The sequence below is a fragment of the Microcaecilia unicolor genome, chromosome 13 (genome assembly GCF_901765095.1).
Source record: "Microcaecilia unicolor chromosome 13, aMicUni1.1, whole genome shotgun sequence".
Taxonomy (NCBI): domain Eukaryota; kingdom Metazoa; phylum Chordata; class Amphibia; order Gymnophiona; family Siphonopidae; genus Microcaecilia; species Microcaecilia unicolor.
In genome coordinates, this window is record NC_044043.1 from 51,580,299 (window position 1) to 51,603,645 (window position 23,347).

General features: G+C 44.2%; 1 protein-coding gene across 1 annotated transcript in view; it reads right to left on the reverse strand.

Moving 5' to 3' along the window:
- The window catches only part of DOC2B (double C2 domain beta), a 345,932-nt gene that overhangs the window by 140,692 nt on the left and 181,893 nt on the right, over nucleotides 1-23,347 (reverse strand). Inside the window, exon 4 of the mRNA XM_030222362.1 lies at nucleotides 1,854-1,963. Within this exon, the coding sequence (XP_030078222.1) occupies nucleotides 1,854-1,963 (110 nt within the window). The remainder of the gene's footprint in view (nucleotides 1-1,853; nucleotides 1,964-23,347) is intronic.

The window sequence follows — 23,347 nt, forward strand, 5'->3', positions numbered from 1 at the left end:
GTAAATCTCACATGTAGATTTAGGCCACTGGGCCATATTCTGTAACTACCCATGTAAATTTAGGAATGCCCATGGAATGCCCATTTCCCCACCCAAAACCATGCCCATTTTGGCCTCAGTGCATTAGAATTTAGGCGCAGTGCATTATAGAATATGTGCAGAAATTCTAATTATTGCCAATTAGTGCTTGTTAAGTGCTGTTAACAATGCTGATTGACTTGTTAAGCCAATTAACTTATGAATGCTATAACAGAATACGCTTGGATTTTGGCACGGATCTCTAGGTGCACTATATAGAATCCAGGGGCTAGTGGCTAACAAGATCATATCGCACAATATAAGCAGCTATCTGTGAATATTCAGCACATCACCGGCTAAGTTTGGCGGCCAATTAAGGCCGCCAAAATAGCAGGCCTATCTTTGGCCGCTAGAAACTTAACTGGCTAATGCTGAATATTGGCTTGGCCAGTTAAGTTTATACCAGCCAAAAATAAACTGGATATTCAATGCTGGTCACCGGAAACAGCCCAGCATTTAATATCCGGCCTCACCACTGAATGCGGGAGTTAGCCAGGCTGCCTCCTGCGGTCTGAATATTGGCCCCCTTGAGTCTGTGTGCTAGGAGTCTATTTTATAAAAGAATCTAGGAGCCTAGATGCCATTATAAAATATTAGCATAACCCTTTATAGATGCGCCTAAAATTTAGGCCAGCAGCAGCGCTGGTGTGAGTGCCTAAGTGTGGAGGGACCTGAAAAGCAACCTCAAAAAGGTGTTAATCTGGATTTGAATATGTTCAAGGCAAACAATCCAACAAGATTTGAAAGAACAATGCTGAGAGTTAGCAATGGAGGAGAAGGGCACGAATAAGTGACTTGCCAGATGAATGGAGTTCATGAGGAAGTGCATAGGGGGAAAAGAGCAGACGTAATGAGGAGATGTTGAGTGAATACATTTGTATGTGAGCAATAGAGGCTTGACCTGTATGCAGAAGCATATGGGAAGCCAGTGTAATGACTCCACGAGAGTTGTCAAGAAATGATTCCCAAAATAATCTCTGGTAGAAAACTCAGTAATTGCTAACAAAGAACTGGAGTATAATCTTAAGGAGACAAAACAGTGAAAGGATTGACCTAGTTAACATATAAAGAAAATTTTTGTGAATAAACGAGAAGTTCTCAGAGTATTAACTCACCCAAGCGGAGCAGCACTACACAGTAGATTACACCTCTAAGGGTGGACAAGTTTCTCGATCATGAAGCTTCCCCATAGGATTTTTAATTTTTATGTGAGCAAATACACACCAGTGCTCTTCTGTAAATAATAATAAACTTTACACCTACAAGAAATATTAATGTTAACTTACACTACTAGGTCAATCCCGTCACTTTCTCCATTAACCTCATGCACACAATTCACCTTATCTAGCATTGAACTTCTTTCAATGAAGTTGCAGATATACAACTCTCATACACTCTTAATCACACTTGTGTGCTAACTCTATATCAAGTCAACGTTTCATCTCAGTAATTTCAACTATAAACAATAATAACTATAGGCACACTTAACTTAATGTTATCGGGTGTGTGCACACACCTGTATGATTTCCAGTTCATGTCTGCATCTTTCTATTTGGTTAGGCAGCACACAGGTACTGCGTTCTTCGACACTGAGCAATACCAATTTTCTCTGTGTCTCAGCGTCCCAACATTCCTACGCTACTTGACTCGATGTGTTGCCTTCTTTAGCAGAATCGTAGCTATGATTCTATCATAGCCAGAAAGTATATTTTCTCTGTTATAAATTTGGGTTGCTACTCACCAGCTTCCCCATCCATGACAAGGCGTCCACTTACCGGAGGGTTTTACGAATCATGTCCTCGTCAGTGATTCCGTAGTACGTGAGGGTCTCATTCCAGGTGGGATTCAGAGTGTTCCGCAAGGTTTTTGTTCTTAGTTTATTTGCCTACAAGAAAGAGAGAAGTGAGTCAAAGCAGTGCTCCTGTCAAGCAATTTGATTGGCTAGGAACATTACAAAGAAATGCTGTTCCCACCAATGAAAGGAGCCTTAAGACCAAGTTTCAGAGTGAAATCCGCATGTCTGCACCCTGAAGCAGCTCCAAACATTTCCATGTATCAAAGTTACTCGTCTAGATGAATACCTGTATGAGTCACACAAGGGAACTTAGAAATTCAGCAGATTATGAAGGGCTCTTGAAATCCTGCATAAGTCATTTCTTGGGACATTTTTCTTTAAAGATTGCTTATTTAGTTAATGACTCATATACATCAGAAAGGCAGGACTCTGACCCTCAAGGCTACAAATGTGTCTGGCTTTCAGCATATCTGTGATGAATATTTGCACGTATTTGATCCAAGAATCAGGTCAATTTGCAAAGTTTGTTGGATAACCGAACTGAGCCCTGAAGGAGCAGATTTGCACCCTTTGGGCGTAGTAGTACTTCATGATGTCAAGAAAAAGCAGAGAGCATGGGGTAAAAAATGATAAAGATACCATCAGAATCTGAGGGACTTGTACAGCGGGTACAACAGGGCCATATATATTTTTGTTTATTTATATTTGGCTCAAGCCTTTTCAATTGTAGGTCAAAGTGAGTTACGTTCGGGTACAGTAGATATTTCTCTGTCCCTGGATCACTCACAATCTTAAGCTTGTACCTGAGGCTCCAATGAAAATGTCCTAAAGAGGGGTCGGGTGGGCTTTACATGACCAGAAGTGATCAAGTAGCCATGTCTGAATTTTGGGTCATGTGTGTTGCGGTCAGTGACTATTACTATATGAACCCTACACATATTTGGTACAAGCATAGAAGTTTCTTGCTTCTATAAAGGAAAACTATCTAGTGAACACTGAACTGCTGTAATGCAATGCTTGAAAAAATATTTTATTTAAAGTGTTATTTCCTATTGAACATACTATTTCCTAATCCTGGAATTCTGTATATCACGCTGAGCTTTCCGTGTAGAAATCGAAGCATATTCCATAATAACAATGTGCATAAGCTAACTGGTTAACAAGCTAATCAGCGCTGATAATCAGGTACAAATCAAGGTAAGGTATACACAAAAAATGGCACATGTGAGTTTATCTTGTTGGGCAGACTGGATGGACCGTGCAGGTCTTTTTCTGCCGTCATCTACTATGATAATTGGATGTTAACAACCAATTACAGAAACATAGAAACATGACGGCAGAAAAGGCCATATGACCCATCCAGTCTGCCCATCCTCTGTAACCTTTAATTCTTCCTGTTCCTAAGCGATCCCACATGCTTAGCACTAATTGGCATTAATTAGAATTTACATGCACTACTTGCTAAGCGTGTTCTATGTTGTATCATTGAAAAGGGGACATGGCCATAAGCGTGGAATGGGAGGGTCACAGGCATATCTAAAATCTATATGTGTTATAGAATACATCTGCTCCGCGCCCAATTTAGGTGTCAGGATTAACACCAGGTTTTACTTGGCGTAATTGGCCATGACTAAATTTAGTCATGTGGACAGGCACTCAACGTATTCTAAAAATCACATAGAAATGTAAGCTTATTCTATAAAGTACGCCTACCTTAAGGCATACTTTATAGAATACACTTAAGTGAATTTCGATTCAGCACCGAATTTCGAATCTAGTCCTTAGCTATTAAGGAGTCCTTTTGGTTAGAGTAGCCTAGTGGTTAGTGCAGTGGACTTTGATCCCGGGGAACTGGGTTCAATTCCTACTGCAGCTCCTTGTGACTCTAGGCAAGTCACTTAACCCTCCATTGCCCCTGTATATACTATGTAAACCATTTTGAATGTTGTTGCAAAAACCTCAGAAAGGCAGTATATCAAGTCCCATTCACTTTCCCTATTGGAGATTCTAGAAGGAATGTTGCTACTATTGAGAATCTGTTGCTACTATTTGAGATTCTACATGGAATGTTGCTATTCCACTAGCAACATTCCATGTGGAAGCCTGCCCTTGTAGATCAGCAACGCAGCTGTGCAGGCTTCTGTTTCTGTGAGTCTGACGTCCTGCATGTACGTGCAGGACGTCAGACTCACAGAAACAGAAGCCTGCGCGGCCGCATTGCTGATCTGCAAGGGCAGGCTTCTACATGGAATGTTGCTAGTGGAGGAGTAGCCTAGTGGTTAGTGCAGTGGACTTTGATCCTGGGGAACTGGGTTCAATTCCCACTGCAGCTCCTTGTGACTCTAGGCAAGTCACTTAACCCTCCATTGCCCTTGTATATACTATGTAAACCATTTTGAATGTAGTTGCAAAAATCACAGAAAGGTGGTATATCATTTCCCTTTCCCTTTTACAAGGTGCTGTAAAAAATGGCCTTAGCATATCCTTACATGGGTCTTTCCTGGACACTAAGGCCATTGTTACTGCAGCCATATTTTCTATTTTTTGTATTAATACTCATGCGCTAATGTTGCCATTAGCACATGGCTATTATTAAAAATGACTGCATGAGCACTTTTTGCCACCCATTTTATAGGCGGTAAGGGTTCACGCGGTATCCCTGCGCTAACCATTTAGCATACGGTAATGTAGATGCACTAATTGTTTAGCGCAGGAATACCCTCTCTTTGCCCCTGACACACCCCCTTCCCAATTTTTTTTTTTAAATTTACAGGGGCATTTCTGATACGACATCTAAATCCAACTTTGGACATTTTGTGGACAACATCCAAGAATCCTGTAGTGAACGAACATAGCCATTTTTGAACCTGAAAAAGTCTATCATTTTTTTTAAATGGCCATTTGTTAGACTTTGTTGTGCTCAGTGCATCTATATTTTTGAACAATTGTCAAAAAGAACAAAAAACCCCGTCCAAGTGAAAAATGCACAAAATAAAGCCACTGGGATGTAGGAGGAGCCAGCATTCATAGCAAACTGGCCACATAGACGGCCCACCAGAGCAGTGGGGCCCCTAGGGGGCACTGCAGTAGACTGGTCATAACATCTGAAGCTGGTATGTACTGTTTCTTTCATATGTTTGGGGGTGAGGGGGGCAGTGACCACTGAGGGAGTACGGGGGAGTCATGCATGCCTTAATCTCTCCAGTGGTCATTTGGGGCACCTTTTTGTGACTTAGTTGTTATTAAAACAGGTCTAGCTCAAAAGGTCTCAAATTTTAGCCCTGGACATTTTTTCCTGTGCTTCATTATGGCAGAAAAATGTCCAGTGTTAGGAACGCCAAAATGCTGCCCCTGACACGCCTCCCTTGTGATTTGGACATACTTCAGACGAACTGCCTAGAAAAATGTCTTTAAATGGGTTTTGAAAATAGCAATTTGGACATTTTGGGAAACAATGTCCAAATGCCGCTTTGCGCTGGATGTTTTTCTGGTTCACAAATGAGATCTTTAATGTACAGTTAGCATGTGCACAGTGGCATAGCAAGGGCAGGGCGGTGTGGGCGGTCTGCCCTGGGTGTCAACGGGTGGGGGGGGTGCTCCACTCCGTCCATCCACATCCCCCCCTTGGCATGGAACTGCCTCCCCCCCGACACAGTCCCCACCTGCCAACCAGGTTCCAGCTCCGTCCACCCCCAGCGTGGCACCGCCTCCCCCCACGCAGTCCCCACCTGCCAACCAGGTTCCAGCTCCGTCCACCCCAGCGTGGCACCTCGCATCTGCAGCGCTGCTGTAAAAAGAAGAAAATCGTCTCGTCGTCGGCCCTTCCGTCACTGTGTCCCGCCCTCTGACATAACTTTCTATTTCCTCGAGGGCGGGACACAGTGAGGGAAGGGCCGATGATGAAGCGATTTTCTTCTTTTTACAGCAGCGCTGCAGATGCGAGGCGCCACGCTGGGGTGGACGGAGCTGGAACCTGGTTGGCAGGTGGGGACTGCGTCAGGGGGGAGGTGGACGGTGGCGGCGCCACGCTGGGGTGGACGAAGCTGGAACTTGGAAGGCAAGTGGGGACTGTGTGGGGTGGGGTGTGCCATGCCGTGCCGTGTTGCCCTGTACCCAGGGGGGAGGGGGTGAGCAGTGGCGATCCGCCCTGGGTGTCAGGCAACCACGGAACGCCACTGCATGCGCACATTCTAAAGTTACCTCAGGACGCATCAAGCACACGTTAGCACCTAACACAGCTCAGTGAAAGGACCCTTAAGCAGTTGTGGTCACAGCTCAATACATTTCAATTTACCTCCACCTAGGATGGAGATGAATTTATATTTGCTTCATGTTGCAATTCCCAATGAGGAAAAAGTCTTAAAAAGATACTTTTAGCACTGCTTTTCTGCCCTTTAGTTGTCATTAATTCTGTCTCATTTCTTGGTACTGTGAGCTCATTACATGTGTTTTCCAGGGACATATATAATTGTATTTGTGTGACTCATCCTCCTGACAGCATTCCTAGTTCATTTATTGACCCTTGCAACAAAAGAATGGTGTCACAGATTTAGCGTCAAACCCAGGCAATTCTGATGAAATCTCACAGTACATTGGTTTATCCTCTCTATGGACACACAACTCAGCTTGGTTAATTAAGGCTACCTTCAGTGATTGTTTGAGTGTGTGTGTGTCTCTCTCTCTAGACACACACAGAGTTTTAATTAAAACAGCATTTATGAGCCACCTTTTCAGAAAGCAGTTCACAATAAAACATAAAAATGAATTCTGTACAATAAATATGTGCGATACACAAAAATAAAATGCACGATAATCATAAAAATGTAGGGGCCCAGTTAACTGGCATTCCCCACCCAGCCAGCATGGGATGGGACAGTGACTGGGCAGAGATTAGGTGTAGACTGCACACTTCAGACAGCACACAATAATTAGTACACATTGTCAAATGTGTACTAATCCTACTTGACATTAAGGTGCTGGGGGAACTTGTCTGTAGGGTAACAGCAGAGGAGATGCTGGACACGCCCCAACAGTAACCATTGCATTAGTGCACAGCAGGCTATCACCTAAAAGTATAGTACGTGCAAAAAACCCTACAGCACTTTAATAAAAGGGCCCCCTGGATGCACAATACATCTCTCACCAAGATTTGAAATCCATATTAATGACCCTCTGATTGAATTCATCTGGATCTAATTATCCCTATAGCTGCTGTGTTGCCTGGACAAACTCGATTAAACAGTCACTTCACAGAACACTCATGTTTACAAAGCCCCTCGGAATGACAAATAGCCTGAGAAAGATCTGATATTCATGGTTAATATATTCCACAGCTGCCCCCGAGAATGATTTCATTCTAGTCTTTGTCCTGCTTCTAGTTTTTACAGAAGGTAAACCAAAAGTGTTCCTGGCTGGAAAATATCAGTCAGGGAGACTTGTGTTGTCAGATCTTATCCCTTACATATGACGGCTCACAGCGAGCTAATACCTAAAAAGTAAGAGCAAGGATTTGAATATTACACGTGGAGTGGCTTTTTAGAAAGGACGTCCAACTCAGAACATCACAAATGGAAGTCCGTCTCGAATATAATTTAGAATAAACTGTATCCTATTCTAAAATACATGTGAGATGGACATCTATGTGTGGAAAGCGTCTGGCATGAACATCCTTTTTCTAAACTGAAATGTCCAAATTAGGAACGGGGGAAAACAAGGGGCATGGATGTCTGTGTAGCAGCATAAGAACAGCCATCTTTATAAATGGCCACACAGCCATCCAGATGGAGCAGAGGGGTTGAGAATGGGTGGACCCAGGGTCAAATCCCACTTTAGCTCTCTGTGTGTGTTATTTTAATTGTGATCCTCTAAGAACAGAAAAATGCCTACTGAACACCACTCCAATAGCCTTCAGGCTTATATATTCAGGTACAGTAGGTATTTTTCTGCCTCTGGAGGGCTCACAATTAAAAAAAACAAACAAACAAACCCCAAGAGAGCTGAAGTGGGAGTTGAACCTGGACCCCTTGGTTATCAGCCCACTGCATTAACCATTAGGCTATGCGTCACATCTAATTGGTGCCTTGGTTAAGAATGTCCATAATACCTGAAGCTGTCATACAGCCTGGTATTCCCTGCCCATTTTACATTCAGGGGAGAGGGAGGGGGACAGCAAACACAGGGGAACTAAGGAGATGTCCTGTTGTAATCCCTCCAGTGGACAGCTGCTCAATCAGAACACCTGGACATGACAAGTACCGGGTCTAAGAGCCAGATGCACTAAAGTCGTTGGTAATTCCCGTTCCCTACCGATTCCATAGCGAATCGGTAGGGAACGGGAATGCATCAACGATAGGGAATGCAAATGAGCTACTCGTTGTAGCTCACTTGCATTCACTATTTTCCTCGGTTGCCAGTCGGAGAATCAGGACGTCCCTTTCGATTATGCACCTCTTCCTGGTCTCTTCAGCCAATCAAAGCGGGTTTAGCTGGCTGTTGTCAGCGAAACGCGCTCTGATTGGCTGAAGAGACCAGGAAGAGGTGCATAATCAAAAGGGACGTCCTGATTCTCTGGCAACCAAGAAAATAGAAAAAGGGGTAAGTGGCGCGGCGAAGACAAAATAGAAGGGGGAAAAAAACACTAGCACCGGCAGAGCGAAAAACGGCGAAAAAAAAAGACGTCTCTCACAAGCACAGGGAGAGTACGTCCATAAAGGACACCCCTCACATGCGCTCCCTGCTTTTTTTTTTTTTTTTTACCTTTTTTGGGGGGCCCTTTTCCTTTCCGATTCCCTCACAGGAGCCCTAACGAGAGGTGCAGACCTCCCGTTAGGGTTCCTACGGTAGGGGAATCGGAAAAACGGTAGTGCAGCTCATTATAATAGCTTTTGAATAACTTGCATTCCGTTTTCGTTGCCTGGTACCGTGGCAGGGAAAATGCCCTTAGTGCATGCCCCCGGTAAACTACTTGCGTTTTAAACTGGCTGGAACCAGTTTAAAACGCAAGTTGTGGGCTAGTTAGGTTTAGTGCATCTGGCCCTAAGTATGGATGTCTGTCTTTTTAGGCATGGACATCCCTTTCCCTTCTGTGATAGGAATTGGGTGTCCATATATTTGATGCTCCCAAGTCCTGCCCAAATCATGCCCCCACCACGCCCCCTTGCCATATGGATGTACTGCAGTGTTAGACATCCATATCGTGCCTTTGCAAAATTGGGATTTGGACGTCCATGCAAAACCAGAATAGAGTTTCTAAAATAACCCCCGTAATGTAATTTATAGCCAATGAAGGGCAAGCTATTGAAATTTCTCATCTGCCACAGTCGCTGCAATCTGCTGGAAAGAAGTTACTTCGATTAGCAGATTCCTCACAAATTATGCAATTACAAAGGATGCTTTCTATTATGGGCCCAATTTTATGGAATAGACTGCCTGAGAGCTTACAGATTTATTTACTTTTAGGAAACAGTTAAAAACTCACTTGTTTGTACAGACATTTTTTGTTTGAATTTTATTGTTATAATAGGAAGCAGAGCTTCTGTTATTTGTCTGTTGTTGGTTTTATGCTGGTTGTTGTTGTTGGTTTTATGATTGTATAACCCACCTAGGGAATAGGTAGGCTTGAAATATATGTGTAAATAAATAACAATGGCTCCTGAGTTTAATATTACCAATGAATCTCCTACTGATCCTTTTACTGAATAGTTCAGCCAAGAAGGTGCTGCCATCCAAAAAATCTCAGTCTCCTGTTTTCCATTTTAAACAGTTGACACTCATCAAAATAGAAATCTTCCCCAGAAATACTTCCTGTAAAATCTGCTAAGGGAATCATCACCGAAGGAATCCTTGATCCATCTATGGGGTCCTCTTACAAAGCGGCAGTAAGCCCAACGTGGGCTTACGGTACACCAATTTGGAGCTACTGCTGGCCCAACACAGGTGCCACTGGTACTTCCAGCCCCAGAACGTGTCATTTCCTGTGCAGGGGAAAATAGGGCTCGAGTTTTTTGCATGGCAGTTACCCAGCGGTAATAAGGTAGAACCACGTGCTATCCGGTTATCGTCAGGTTAGCGCGGGAACCCTTATCACCACCTCAATGGGTAGCGGTAAGTGCTCCCTCCCCCCGCATGGCCACATGGTAAGTGCAATCTTACCGCATGGCCATGTATTTTTGCAGCCTTGTTACCTGCTGCAGATACCACAGGGGCTCTTTTTACCACAACTTGGTAAAAGGAGTTTGCTTTTTTACTCTCTATAAGTTTATTTCTAACCCAAAGTCCAGCACACACAAGGCCCTGGAGTCAGTGTTATTGATCCACAGCAAGACTAATTTATGACTTCTGTGAAGCTAGGAGTGAAGTTGATAATACTATTTAACGTGTTCCATTTCTCTACAGACTAGCTTCTTACGATGTGACTCAATCATGCTCGTCTGCCATTGATCAAGAAGACAGCCAAATGTAGAACTGGACATTTTCAGCAAGGCTCATGAGTAATTCTGCAGCTACAAAAAGACCCTTGAACAGCAGCTTTATCGCCATCAGTAGTACCACAAGAAAAGCACTAGGGTTTGCAGGCACCATTTTGAACCCGGAGCCACAAGGGTAGAAATGACTGAGGGTTGCTCCTATGCTGTTCCACAGGCTCATTAGGGATTCCTTCAGATAGGCTTGGGGGGAGTGGGACTATGTATGGGGGGGGTCTTGGTCTTAGATTTGGAAAAGTGCCTGTTTGGGGGGGTCTGTTTGGGAGATTGGGGGTGCCACTATTTATACAGCTCCCTTTAAGGTGCAAATCTTTTTAAGATGTATGTTAGCAGTCTGATGCTCCACAGGCACAAAAAAATAGCACATAGAGTATTCAATGCAAGCTACGTTATTTGCTATGAATAATAATAAGGTGCTTTTATTGTATATGCATGCTTTGCACCTCATTATTATGTACCCTGTGGTGAATTATCCTAAGGAGTATTTATCAGTGTGGGAACCTTTAAGATGTGTTATTGTATCACTAACTAGTGGCACTTTAGCATAGGCTCTATTTTATGCAATGAGAGCTAGTTGCTAATAACTAGGGTTAACAGTAAAATAACACATCTTAACAGTAACCCACATTAATAACTTCTCCCCTTAATTAATGAAAAAAGAAATGTCCCTAGAAATCAAAATCACTGCTATATGTAATAAAAGTGAGCCCAGTATAGGGCAGTCAAGCCATTGTGACATCACTGATGAGGTTGGCTCTTAGGCATTGGTGGAATGAGGCATTATGACATCACAATATCAGCTCTGGTTACTAGAGACTCAAACTCTTCACACTAAGGGAGAAAGTTATCAGTGTTAAGATGTGTTATTTTACCTCTAACTTTTGTTATGTTAGCACAGGTCTCATTTTATGCATTACTAATAATTTATTTTATTTATTTATTTATTGCATTTGTATCCCACATTATCCCACCTATTTGCAGGCTCAATGTGGCTTACAGAGTATAGTAATGACAATCATTTCATTTCATGATAGCAGGTATGGTTCTTAGTGTTTGAAGATTAGGTAAGGGAGGGTCAACAGAATCGCTTCATGATAACGGGAACAATTATTAAAGTTTGAAGGTTAGGTGAGGGAAGATAGAGGAAGGTGTTAGGTGAGATAGAGGCGAGCTGTATTAATTGTGTGGATTGTTGAGGTAGTTTGTAGGTTATGTGTTTTATTTATAGGCTTTTTGGAAGAGATGTGTCTTCAGAGATTTGCGGAAGTTTGTTATATCGTCACTAGCTTTCAGGTCTGTAGGTAAAGCGTTCCATAGCTGCGTGCTCAAGTAGGAGAAGGTGGTGGAGTGTAGCTGCTTGTATTTTAGTCCTTTACAGCTGGGGAAGTGCAGATTGAGAAATTTGCGGGATGATCTTACAGCGTTTCTGGGAGGCAAGTCCACAAGGTTTAGCATGTAGATTGGGGCGTCTGCGTGAATGATTTTGTGTACAATCATGCAAATCTCGAATGCACTGCGTTCTTTGAGTGGGTTTAACAGCAAAATAACACATCTTAACTGTAACCAAAGTTGATAACTTACTCCCCAATGTGAATTATTGTAAAATAACTCATGTTAAGAGGCAAATATCATGCAACATTCCCTTAATGCATATCACTACTTCCCAAGTGTTTTATGCATTTATACTATTCTCTGTGCCATTTTATGTATGTGTCTGATTGTATATATGCTTTTTCATGTAACTATTGTTTATGTATGTTCTTTTTGTATGTTGCTTAGAATTTTGAGAAGAGCCATACATATTTTAAAAACAAATACATGTATACAAATACTTTGTTAGGATAGGGAATGTCATCTTTCCCAATCTCCTACTTTGTATTCTCTGGGCTCTCTTTAGTATTCAGATTGCTACAGCCTTTGGATTATTATGCGTGGGATATACATAAAGGAATCCTGTGCAGAAGGAATGGATCCTCAGAAGCTTAGCCGATATTGGGTGGTGGAGCAGGTGGGGGGAAGAGGGGTTGGTGGTTGGGAGGCGAGGATAGTGGAGGGCAGACTTATACGGTCTGTGCCAGAGCCGGTGATGGGAGGCGGGACCGGTGGTTGGGAGGCGGGGAATCCTGCTGGGCAGACTTATACGGTCCGTGCCCTGAAAAAGACAGGTACAAATCAAGGTAAGGTATACACATATGAATTTATCTTGTTGGGCAGACTGGATGGACCATGCAGGTCTTTTTCTGCCGTCATCTACTAAATTTACTATGTTACTATTACTCCAGGTCTCCCCCTGAGGCCATATGAAAGTATAAATGCCACACGCACGCACACACCCCCTAACCACAAAAGGGAAACAAACTGCTCTAATAAAACAAAAAAGATGTGAGAAGATTCAAAAGCTATCTACCCATTTGGGGGGCAATTCTATAACTGGCTACCTCCATTTAGGCACCCTCATGCCATGTGGTGAGAACCTATGCTATAATGGCATCTGGGCACCCAGCTTCCATTATAGAATACAACTTAGCCTTCCATTTACATGCCCGCAGCTATATCAGCCCTAGACCTGGCATAACTGCAGTCACACAACTACGGCAGGGATGTGCACAACTGAGCGTATTCTGATATGTTACGTAACAGCACCACCACCCATTGCTTACCCATGGGTACGTGCCCCTTGCATTTATGCACTTTGGGGTCCTTTTACCAAGCCATGGTAAAAAGGGCCCTGCGTTAGCGGCAGGGGCCTTTTTACCGCAGCGGGTAAAAAGCCCCTAAAAAAAGACATGGCCATGTGGTAAGATTATTTTTACTGCATGGCCATGCTGGGGGGGGGGGGGGGGGGTGGGGGAGGAAGCACTTACTGCCATGCATTGAGGTGGCAATAAGGGCTCTCGTGGTAACCGATTACCTCCAGGTTAGCGCAGCACTAGAACTTTTCCACAGCGCTAGAAATGGCATGCACTTACAGCGGAACAACCGCTGGTGGCCACATTGGGTCAGCGGTAGTTCTGGGTTACTATGCAGCAAACCTTTTGTAAAAGGGCCCCTCTGCCACTTACACGCACCCTAAGAAAATAGAGTGTCAGCAACCCGCTAGCAGTTTTTGTATTCAAGTGTAGGAACGTAGGTGCTAGTAATCTGTAACTGTATGCACGCAAGGGGCACATAAATGCGACGGCCCAGTGGTAAGACAGTCACCACATGTGCAATCCGCTCCTCATTTTTCATCATGACAATGTCAACAAGAAGAAAGTTTGAATGTTAAAGCGTAATTGATCTTGAGGAGGCGACAGCATCTCTCATCATCATTCCTACCAGCAATAATGATGAATTGATCCCACTAAGATCTTGTCTTTTCTTTTAATGATAAGCAGAAGGACAGAACCTTTTATCAAGCAGGAGAATGACACCGAGCTGGGGAGAGGGCAAACCAGTGTACTGATTTAAAGTCAGACTTTCCATTAATTCAACCTTGTGGGAGTGAGCTAGAAGAGCTGCAATTTTCACCGTAATTGGGTGGCAAGTGGGAAAGTTCAATTTCTACCATCACCATGTCTTACCGTAACGAGCTTTGATGAAATCAATAAGTGAGAGTTGTCTACAGTGTGTTTCAGGGGTGCTGTTACATCTTTCACCTTTGTCATATTTATGTATTTTTAATTTCTTTTTGTGAACAGTCATGTTAGGTGTAAACGGAGAGTAGCCCAGAAGGAAATGAAAATGATACTGCATCTCTACAGGTAAAAGCATCAGTCTGAACAGTGATATTTAGTCACCACAAATCCAACGCACTGCATACTGGTCATTATTTGTGTGTCTTTAGGCAGATATTGTGGCCTGGGAAAATCAGGGAATGAAAGATGATTTGAACTTGGCTTTTTTTCTTATGTGCAAAGTCAAAAGGTGCCTGTAGCTTCCTACAGAGATGCTGAAAATTTAGGGGTCCTTTTATTAAGCCCTGGTAAAAAGTGGCCCGCAGTAGTGTGGGCACATGTTTTTGGCATGTGCCAGGCCATTTTTTACCATGTCTGGGGAAAAAGGGCATTTTATAATGGGCCATGAAATAAGCGTATGCTAAAATTCAAACTAGAGCGTGCCTATTTATGGCCTGTTCCCTTACCGCTACCCATTGATCTAGCAAGTAAGGGCTCACACACTACATGTGCAGTAACCGTTCAGTACATGCCAACTGCCTATTACCACTGGAAACGCCACGCATGGTAGAAAATTTAAAAATAATTTCTGCTGCCGCGCACACCAAATCCGAAATTACAGCCAGGGGAGTGCGGTAACCTGGTGGTAGTCTTGTTTTGGCAAGCAATGCATGTGCATAGGGCCTACTGCAGCTTAGTAAAAGGACCCCTTATTTATTCAAAATGTATATGTCGCTGGGGGTCAAGTGATGCAGTGATCGGCGGTGGATGTGTTTTCCACTAGCTGCTCAGGAACCTGTCTCCAACCTTGAATTTTCATCAACTTCCTTGGTCATAAATAAGCAACCTCTCCTCCATAAAGTTGCTAGACCCTATGGACAAATTTCTTACACAGTCGGGGATGGCTGCAGCAGCAAAAACCTCAAAACGCAAGGACGAGCGGTTGAGAATGATGGAAAACAAAATGGCGCCTACGTCCCCAGCAGCTTCCCCGCCGCATCTCTCAGCCGATTCCATGATTGTAGAGCTTACAGACTCAGTAGTAAGAGCTTTGGACCTCCGATTCACGCATCTTTCAGATCAATTAGCAGGGTTAACATCATTAACCTCGGAACTTACCCGCCGCACGGGTGAACTGGAGGCTAGAGTGTCTGAAGTGGAAGACTCCCAGCAGGAGCAGACAGGCCATATTGAGAGACTGGAACTACTGATTACTGAATACCAACAAAAATTGGATGATCTAGAAAATCATTCCCGCCGTAAGAATTTGCGCTTCGTGGGATTTTCAGAGTCCATTGCAGCAGGACAGATTAAGCAGACGCTGGAGACTTGGCTTTTGGCGAGATTCCCGGAAGCAGGCAAAGGAGGACTGATCCGCTTGGATAGAGCACACCGGGTGGGGCAAAAACAACCGCGTGAGACGAGGCGAAGAGTGATTATTGCAAAGTTTCATAACTATTCTCAAAATGCGGCAGTGCTACGTTTGTACAAAGGCAGTAAGGAAGATATAAAATTTGAGGGAGGCCTGATGAAAATATTTCAGGACTACTCAGCAGTGTTGACTGCCCGTCGCCGGGCTTTCACCACGGTGTGCGCCCGACTAGTGGAGAAGAAACAGAGATTCATCCTGCAGTACCCGGCTACTCTGAGAGTGCTCACAAACAACAGCTGGAAATCATTCTCGACCCCAGAAGCAGCCATTGAATGGACAAACCAACTCCAGGAGCATGGATGAAGATGAGGGAACCTCAACCACCAAATAACTATCTGTTGCATTTAAGACTCAGCAGTTTAGCGGCCATATCAGCCTGGAAATTCCGTGGTATAAGAATATACCTGTGAACATATAACACTTCTGGGGGAAGCACAGGACAGACTGGACAGAGAGGTCTATCAGTGTGGATGGTTATCAGAGGCCTACATACTTTAAACCAGTCACTGTAACTCTATAAGGAAGGTAACGATTTGTTAAGTAGTGTTGGAGGTTGGAGACGGGGCTGCTTTTGCATTATAGAGCCCTACTTTGTCAGCCGGGTTTGCCTGGTGGATAAGGTATGCTTATTAGGGACAGGGATTTAAGGGAGGTTGGGAGGAGCAGAGAGTGGGAGGGGGGGAGTGGGTAGGGGTGGAATGGAAGAGAAGAGGGGGGAAAGGGGATTGGGAAGGGCTTGGGGGAGAGTCTTGTTGAGACTAGCAAACCGCCATTGAGAGCTTATATGGACGTGACTAGTGGAGTGTGTAGAAACACTGGAATCTGTTTGAAGGGGGTGGGAGATCCACAATTATTAAATTTGCTTATGGTCACTGCTGGTATGTATATGTTAAACTTAGCCCCGGGGTTGTGGCTGGGAGACCCAGGGCAATTGATATTCCAGGTCTAGTCAACCTCTCAGGTTTAGCCAGAGTAAATGCCTAATCACTCAGCACTGGAACGTATCGGGAATCACTTCCCCTGTTAAGCGAACTAAAATTCTTACTACACTTAAATATCATAAAGCATCAATTGCTTGTTTGCAAGAGACAAAACTATCAGATGTAGAACACCAAAAATTAAAACAGTGGGTAGGAGAATGTTTCTTTTTATCCTCGGCAGGGCACAGAGGAGGCATGGCCATTCTTCTCAAGCGTGGCCTCCTATGCATGTCACGTCTAGTAGAGAAGGACTCAGAGGATAGAAATGTCCTAATTCATTTGAATTACATAGGTCAGGAATGTTACATTTGTGCAATCTAAGGCACCAATAACTACGATGCTAATTTCTTTCATTCCTTAGTTCAGCTGGGCCTGAAATATGATTCAGCGCCATGGATTCTGTTAGGAGACTTCAATCAGGTCTTAGATCCCACACTAGATAGGTCAACGTCTATGGCCTGCGGAGCACTAGGAAGGGGGAAGGGCCTCCCATATCTGTGTAAAATGCTAGATTTAGTAGACTCCTGGCGTCTCTTGCACCCTACACAACAAGACTACATCCAACTTTCAAGAGTCCACCAGACATGGTCCCGCATAGACTATATCCTTATCACCACCTCCCTGTTCGCACGAGTAAGTTCAGCACAGATGGGTCCTATAGTGGTCTCAGACCACACCCCAATCTGGGTGGATTTGACGCTGGGGGTAAGCGCTTGAGATATCGGTCGTTGCAGATTCCCCGCTTATATGACTGACAATTCAGATTTTAAAAGCTTTGTAGCTCAGAAGTGGGCAATTTGTTTCAAAACAAATCAAGGTCACCAAGATACTCCGTCCCTGTTCTGGGAAACGTCTAAAGCGGTGATGCGCAGTGAAATAATTAGTTACATGAGAGCCCGAGCAAAAAGATTAGCCCAAGGCATTATCTTACTAGAACACCGTTATAAACAAGCCAAACAAGCACATCAAAACCACCCATCTAGGGTCACCTATGATCAAATGATAGCAACGCTGGCAGCTCTGAATTCATTAATTCATGAGTGTACAAAAAAATCTCTCTCTCTTACCGACGCTTCCAATATTTCAAGTTTGGCAATTGTGCAGGAAAGTTCCTGGCTAGGGTGGCGAGAACGTGGTCGCCGCAAACTTTTATCCCAACTTTAAAAGGCTCAGATGGAAAGAGGAGAACTAATCCAACTGACATTTTGCAAAACTTCTATGATCATTTCTCCCAAATGTTCAGGGCAGGCCACTTACAGATGGGGCCAGTGGTGATAGACTATTTGGAAGATTCTGGGATCCCTCAGATTCCATTAGAAGCACGCGCTAAACTCAGTGTCCCCCTACGTGCATAGGAAGTCCAACAAGTAATTCGATCCCTCCCAATGGGCACTAGTCCAGGCGCTGATGGATTCTCTTCTGAATACTATAAGATACTGAATCAACAGGTGTGTGTCCCACTAACCATGTTCTATGATGAGGTAGTAGAGAGGGAGACCTTTCCATCCCGGGCAAATGAGGCTCTCATCACCCTGGTACCTAAACCGGGTAAATCTCATGACTCCCCAGAGGCTTTTCGACCAAGGGGGAGAGTTGGGGGGAAAAGTAAAAATGGGAAACTGCATCTTTGGAGCTTTGATACTCTGTTAACACTATAAGTTTATGGTAGATATTGAATTGTTGTATTAGTATCATTGTCTATTGTACAATTTGTCATCAATAAAACATATTTTCAAAAAAAAACAAACAAAAAAATGTATATGTCACTAACAGCCTAAGTGGCTTACAACCCACAAACATAATCATCAACAGCATTACAACATCAACCAACATCAGAACATAAGGGCACACTAGGAGTCGACACACAAGAGTGCATTTTTTTGTTTAGCGTTTACATAATGGCACAGCCGCCCTACTGCTCTGCGGGGTCCTTTTACTAAGCTGTAGTAAAAATGGCCCTACGCTAGCGGCAGTGACCGTTTTTGCTGTGTGCTGCAGCTCTTTTTACCGCAGTGAGTAAAAAAGGCTGAAAATAGCCATGGCCATGAGGTAAGATTGCTCTTACCATGTGGCCATGTGAAGGGGAGCACTTACCACCACCCACTGAGATGACGGTAAGAGCTCCTGTGCTAACCTGGCAGTAACAGGGTAGTGCGTGATGCTGTACAATTACTACCGGGTAACTGCCACGCTAGAAAATAGTGCCCTATTTTCCCTAATGCAGGAAATGACATGCGCTAGGCAAGGGCGTAGCCAGACTTCGGCGGGAGGGGGGCCCAGAGCTCGAGGTGAGGGGGCACATTTTACCCCCTCCCCCGGTACCACCGACCCCTCCCCCATTTTGACCCCCCCCCACCAACCCTTTCAACCCCCCTTCCTGCCGCCGTCGGGTACGTTTGCCTTCTCCAGCGTGGCCATGTTGCTGATCTGCAAGGCTTCTGTTTCTGTGAGTCTGACGTCCTGACGCCATGCCCCTGTGGCCCCACGTAGCTACGCCCCTGGTGCTAGGGCTGGAACTACTGCCGGTAGCTCCATATTTGCGCACCATAAGCCCGCGCTGGGCTTATTGCCACTTTGTAAAAGGGACCCTGTGTGTGGAATGGTCATTAAAGAAATTTAAAGGACTTTAAAAGCTTAGGGGCCCTTTTACTAAACTGTGCTAAAAGGTAGCCTGCGCTAAGACTAGCGCATGGGTTTCCCCGTGCACTGAGGCCACTTTTAGTGCAGCTGTAAAATGGCCACATTTCCATTTTTCCTATTAATCTCCCAATTAGCACATGGCCATTAGCTCATGAGCCATTACTGACACCTATTTAGCAGGCCGAAAGGGCTCATGCACTAACCATATGCTAATTGGTTGACGTGTGGCAGTCTCTGCCCTCAAACGCCCCCAGCGCTAAAAAAATACAAAGTCTTTTTTGTGCCAGGGAAGTGTGCGCAGATGCCAAAACTATGGTAGGATGCTTGAGCATGCCCTGCAGTAGTTCATTTTGGCGTGCGGGAAGCGCGCGTAAATGCTTACTGCCGCTTAATAATAGGACTCCTTAATATTTTGCTACTGTCTTTAGGCAATAACGCTGTGGGGGACAGATGTTCTCCCTTGGATATGTCAAATATTTAGGGAGGTATGAAAGCTTTTTGAATGACTATTGGTTGACCTGTCCTATCACATTATTGGTGTTCTTTTCCGATTCTTTGTAGCCTCCTTTTTTTTTTTTAATTGTAAACCACCGTGCTCTGAAAAGTTGGGCAGTATACTAAATTTTAATGAAACATAAATCATATACTAAAATCTGGGTCATATACTAAAATCTGGGCTGTATTACTTTTTTTTTTTTAGTTCACAATTTTTATTGATTTTTTTGTAGATTCTAAGTACCGCTTATATGAATATGGATTAATGGCGACATTCATGTGCAGCTACTGTTACTGTCACAAATTGGGCATTTGTTGTAGGGTTGTATTACTAAGAAAAAAAAGACTGCAGAACAGGACTTTTATAAACTTGCACAGATGAATATGTGCGTATATGTATGTACAATGACGAGTAGGCATTCCTTTCTAGAGATGTAGATTAGGCAGAGCAGAGGAGGAGTTGTGAAGTAAATGTATATTTAATAAAACACATGGGTATATACGTAGGGCTAGATTCTGTTACTCAAAAATGGCCACTGAAAAAGAATCTGCCACTTATTGCTGTTCTATAGAATAGCACCTACCAGTGGCGTAGCCACAGGTGGGCCTGGGTGGGCCAGGGCCCACCCAATTAAGGTAGCACCCAACAGTAGCACACGTTTAGCGGTAGCTGGTGGGGATCCCAAGCTCCGCCTTGGACGGCACAGCCTGTAGTAATATAAGCAAGAAGGGCTGTGTACTCGGAGGGAGATGTTTATCAAGGATGTTTACCAATGATTGTTTATGTGAAGGTTTACAATAAATACATTTTGCGGACCTGGCTGCGGCCTAAATAAATCCACATTTGTTAAAGAAATTGGCTTCTGGTGTGGTGTTTGGATAGAAGGGGGTGACTGAGTGAATGCCGAATGCCCGTGTTGATGGAAAGGCTCACCCTTAAAGGGGAGCCGATTACAACCGGGCTGAAGGCTCAGGAAGAATCTGGGGTGGGGAGGAGAGGGAGGGATGAGTGGGAGGTGATAGGGAGATTAAGAGATTGAAGGGTGATGGGAAAAGGGGCGGGTAGGGAGGAGGGTGAAGAAGGGCTGTGAAGGGAAACACAGCGCCATTTGGATTGCAGCAAGCAGAGGGAGCAGTGTTGACCCGCCCTCCCGCCCATGAGGTACAGGGAAAGGGTCGTTGTCGCAGCAAGGCATAAGCTATGGAACTTAGGTAACATTAGCGACGAGTACACAGCACCTCAGCGGATAATATGGCAAACTGAGTTACTATGTATATGTTAATGACCTGTTGCAAGTTACAATACTCAGCAAAATGTTATGCCTGCATGCGGGCAGGATTACAGAACAAGATGGATACGGCTAGTCTCCTGGCTTGGACGGCCAGGGGGCCAATAGCTTTGGTTAAAGTGGTAAATGCATCCTTGTACGGGATGCATTTGATTGGACAGCGTGCTATAGCAGACAGCACTGAGGAGGAACAGGGTGCTTGGACGGCACAGCCTGTAGTAATATAAGCAAGAAGGGCTGTGTACTCGGAGGGAGATGTTTATCAAGGATGTTTACCAATGATTGTTTATGTGAAGGTTTACAATAAATACATTTTGCGGACCTGGCTGCGGCCTAAATAAATCCACATTTGTTAAAGAAATTGGCTTCTGGTGTGGTGTTTGGATAGAAGGGGGTGACTGAGTGAATGCCGAATGCCCGTGTTGAAGAATCTGCCACTTATTGCTGTTCTATAGAATAGCACCTACCAGTGGCGTAGCCACAGGTGGGCCTGGGTGGGCCAGGGCCCACCCAATTAAGGTAGCACCCAACAGTAGCACACGTTTAGCGGTAGCTGGTGGGGATCCCAAGCTCCGCCAGCTGAAGACTTCCCCCTGATGGTAATGAAAATGCTATTCTCCATGATACTGGCACCTGCGCATGCTCAGTTTTCAGCGCATGCCTGCTGCAGACAACTAAGGTGGAAAGAAGCATTTTCCCACCAGCTGAGATTTTTTTGGGTGGTTTGTGAAGGGGATAACACTTGATGCCCACCCACTTCTTGCCTAGGCCCACCCAAAATCTGTTGTCTGGCTACGCCCCTGGCACCTACCCCCAAATTCTATATAGCGTGCTTAGAGATCCGCGCCAAAATCCAAGCGTTTTCCGTAATAATGCACGTAACTTAATTGGTTTAACAAGCCAACCAGCATTGATAACAGCAATTAACAAGCAATAATGAACACTAATTGGCAATAATTAGAATTTACACACACAACTTGCTAAGAGTATTCTCTAATGCAGCTCTAATGCACACAGACAAAAAGAGGCATGCTTATGGCTGGGAAAATGGGTGTATCAAGGATGCTCCACAATTTACACACGTAGTTATAGAATATGGCCCAGTGTGCCTAAATCTATGTGCCAGGGAGTTATGCCATTTATTTGTTTATTTATTTAGAATTTGCTCACACCTTTTTCAGTAGTAGCTCAAGGTGAGTTACATTCAGGTACTCTGGATATTTCTCTGTCCCAGGAGGGCTCACAATCTAAGTTTGTACCTGAGGCAATGGAAGGTTAAGTGACTTGCCCAAGATCACAAGGAGCAGCAGTGGGATTTGAACTGGCTACCTCTGTATTGCAAGCCAGTGCTCTAACCACTAGGCCACTCCTCCACTCCATTTTCATTGGTGTAAATGGATGCACTTAGTTATAGGTGCTGGGATATCAACTAAGCATATTCTATATACAGCGCCTATAGGCGCTATTTGCAGAATACACTTGGGTGAAAATGTTTTCTGCGCGGATTGTTTAGGTGCCATATATAGAACCCCCCCCCCCCCCCCCCTTAGCGCCGATTTCAGTATCCTAACTTTAGGAGGCAGACTTACACCTGCTGAAACCTGGTGTGAATGCTGGCACCCAAGTTGGGCGTGCTGACCCAGTATTCCATAACTACACGTGTAACTATTTGGAACGCCCCTGCCATGGCCACATCCGCTTTTGAGAAAGATGCTATGGGAGTAGGGTGCCCTGCCTTATAGAACAATGCACTGCCAGATGTGTGCGCAAATTTTAATGGGTGCCAACTAACATCAATAATTGGTTGTTAGCACCCCATTATTGATGTTTCAGAGCTTGTTATTCAATTAATTTGCCCATGCACCTCGAGCACACACACAAGTTTGGGCTGGTAAATCTGGCCACCATATAGGGAGTAATTCTATAAATGAAGGCGTGACATTTACACACTGATTACGGCTGTATTTGCAAGAAGAGATGTGCATGTTTCTTTGGCATTTACATGTATGCACAAGCTTAGGTTAGTATTCTATAAAGCAGTGTTTCCCAAGTCGCTCCTGGAGTATCCCCATGTCAGTCAGGTTTTCAGGATATCCACAATGAATATGCATGAAATTGATTTGCATACACCACCCCCATTGTATGCAAATCTCTCTCATGAATATTCATTGTGGATATCCTGAAATCCTGACTGGCAAGGGGTACTCCAGGACTGTCTTGGGAAAACACTGCTATAAAGAAAAATGGCACCTAAATTCTTCCATAGAGTAAGCCCCTACTACATGCCCTGTTATAGAACTGCCCTCATAGAGGGTAATTTTATAACAGGTTTACCTACATTGGGAGGCAAAATAAACACTAGATTTGAGGCTATTTTATAAAGGCACATAATAGCCTCACAAAAGCTCCATGACTGTAGCTAAAATGCAGCCATATAAATTTACACTTGCTTGGGAGCGGCTGAAGTGTGTGTCTTTGCCTATTTTATAAACAGGCCTT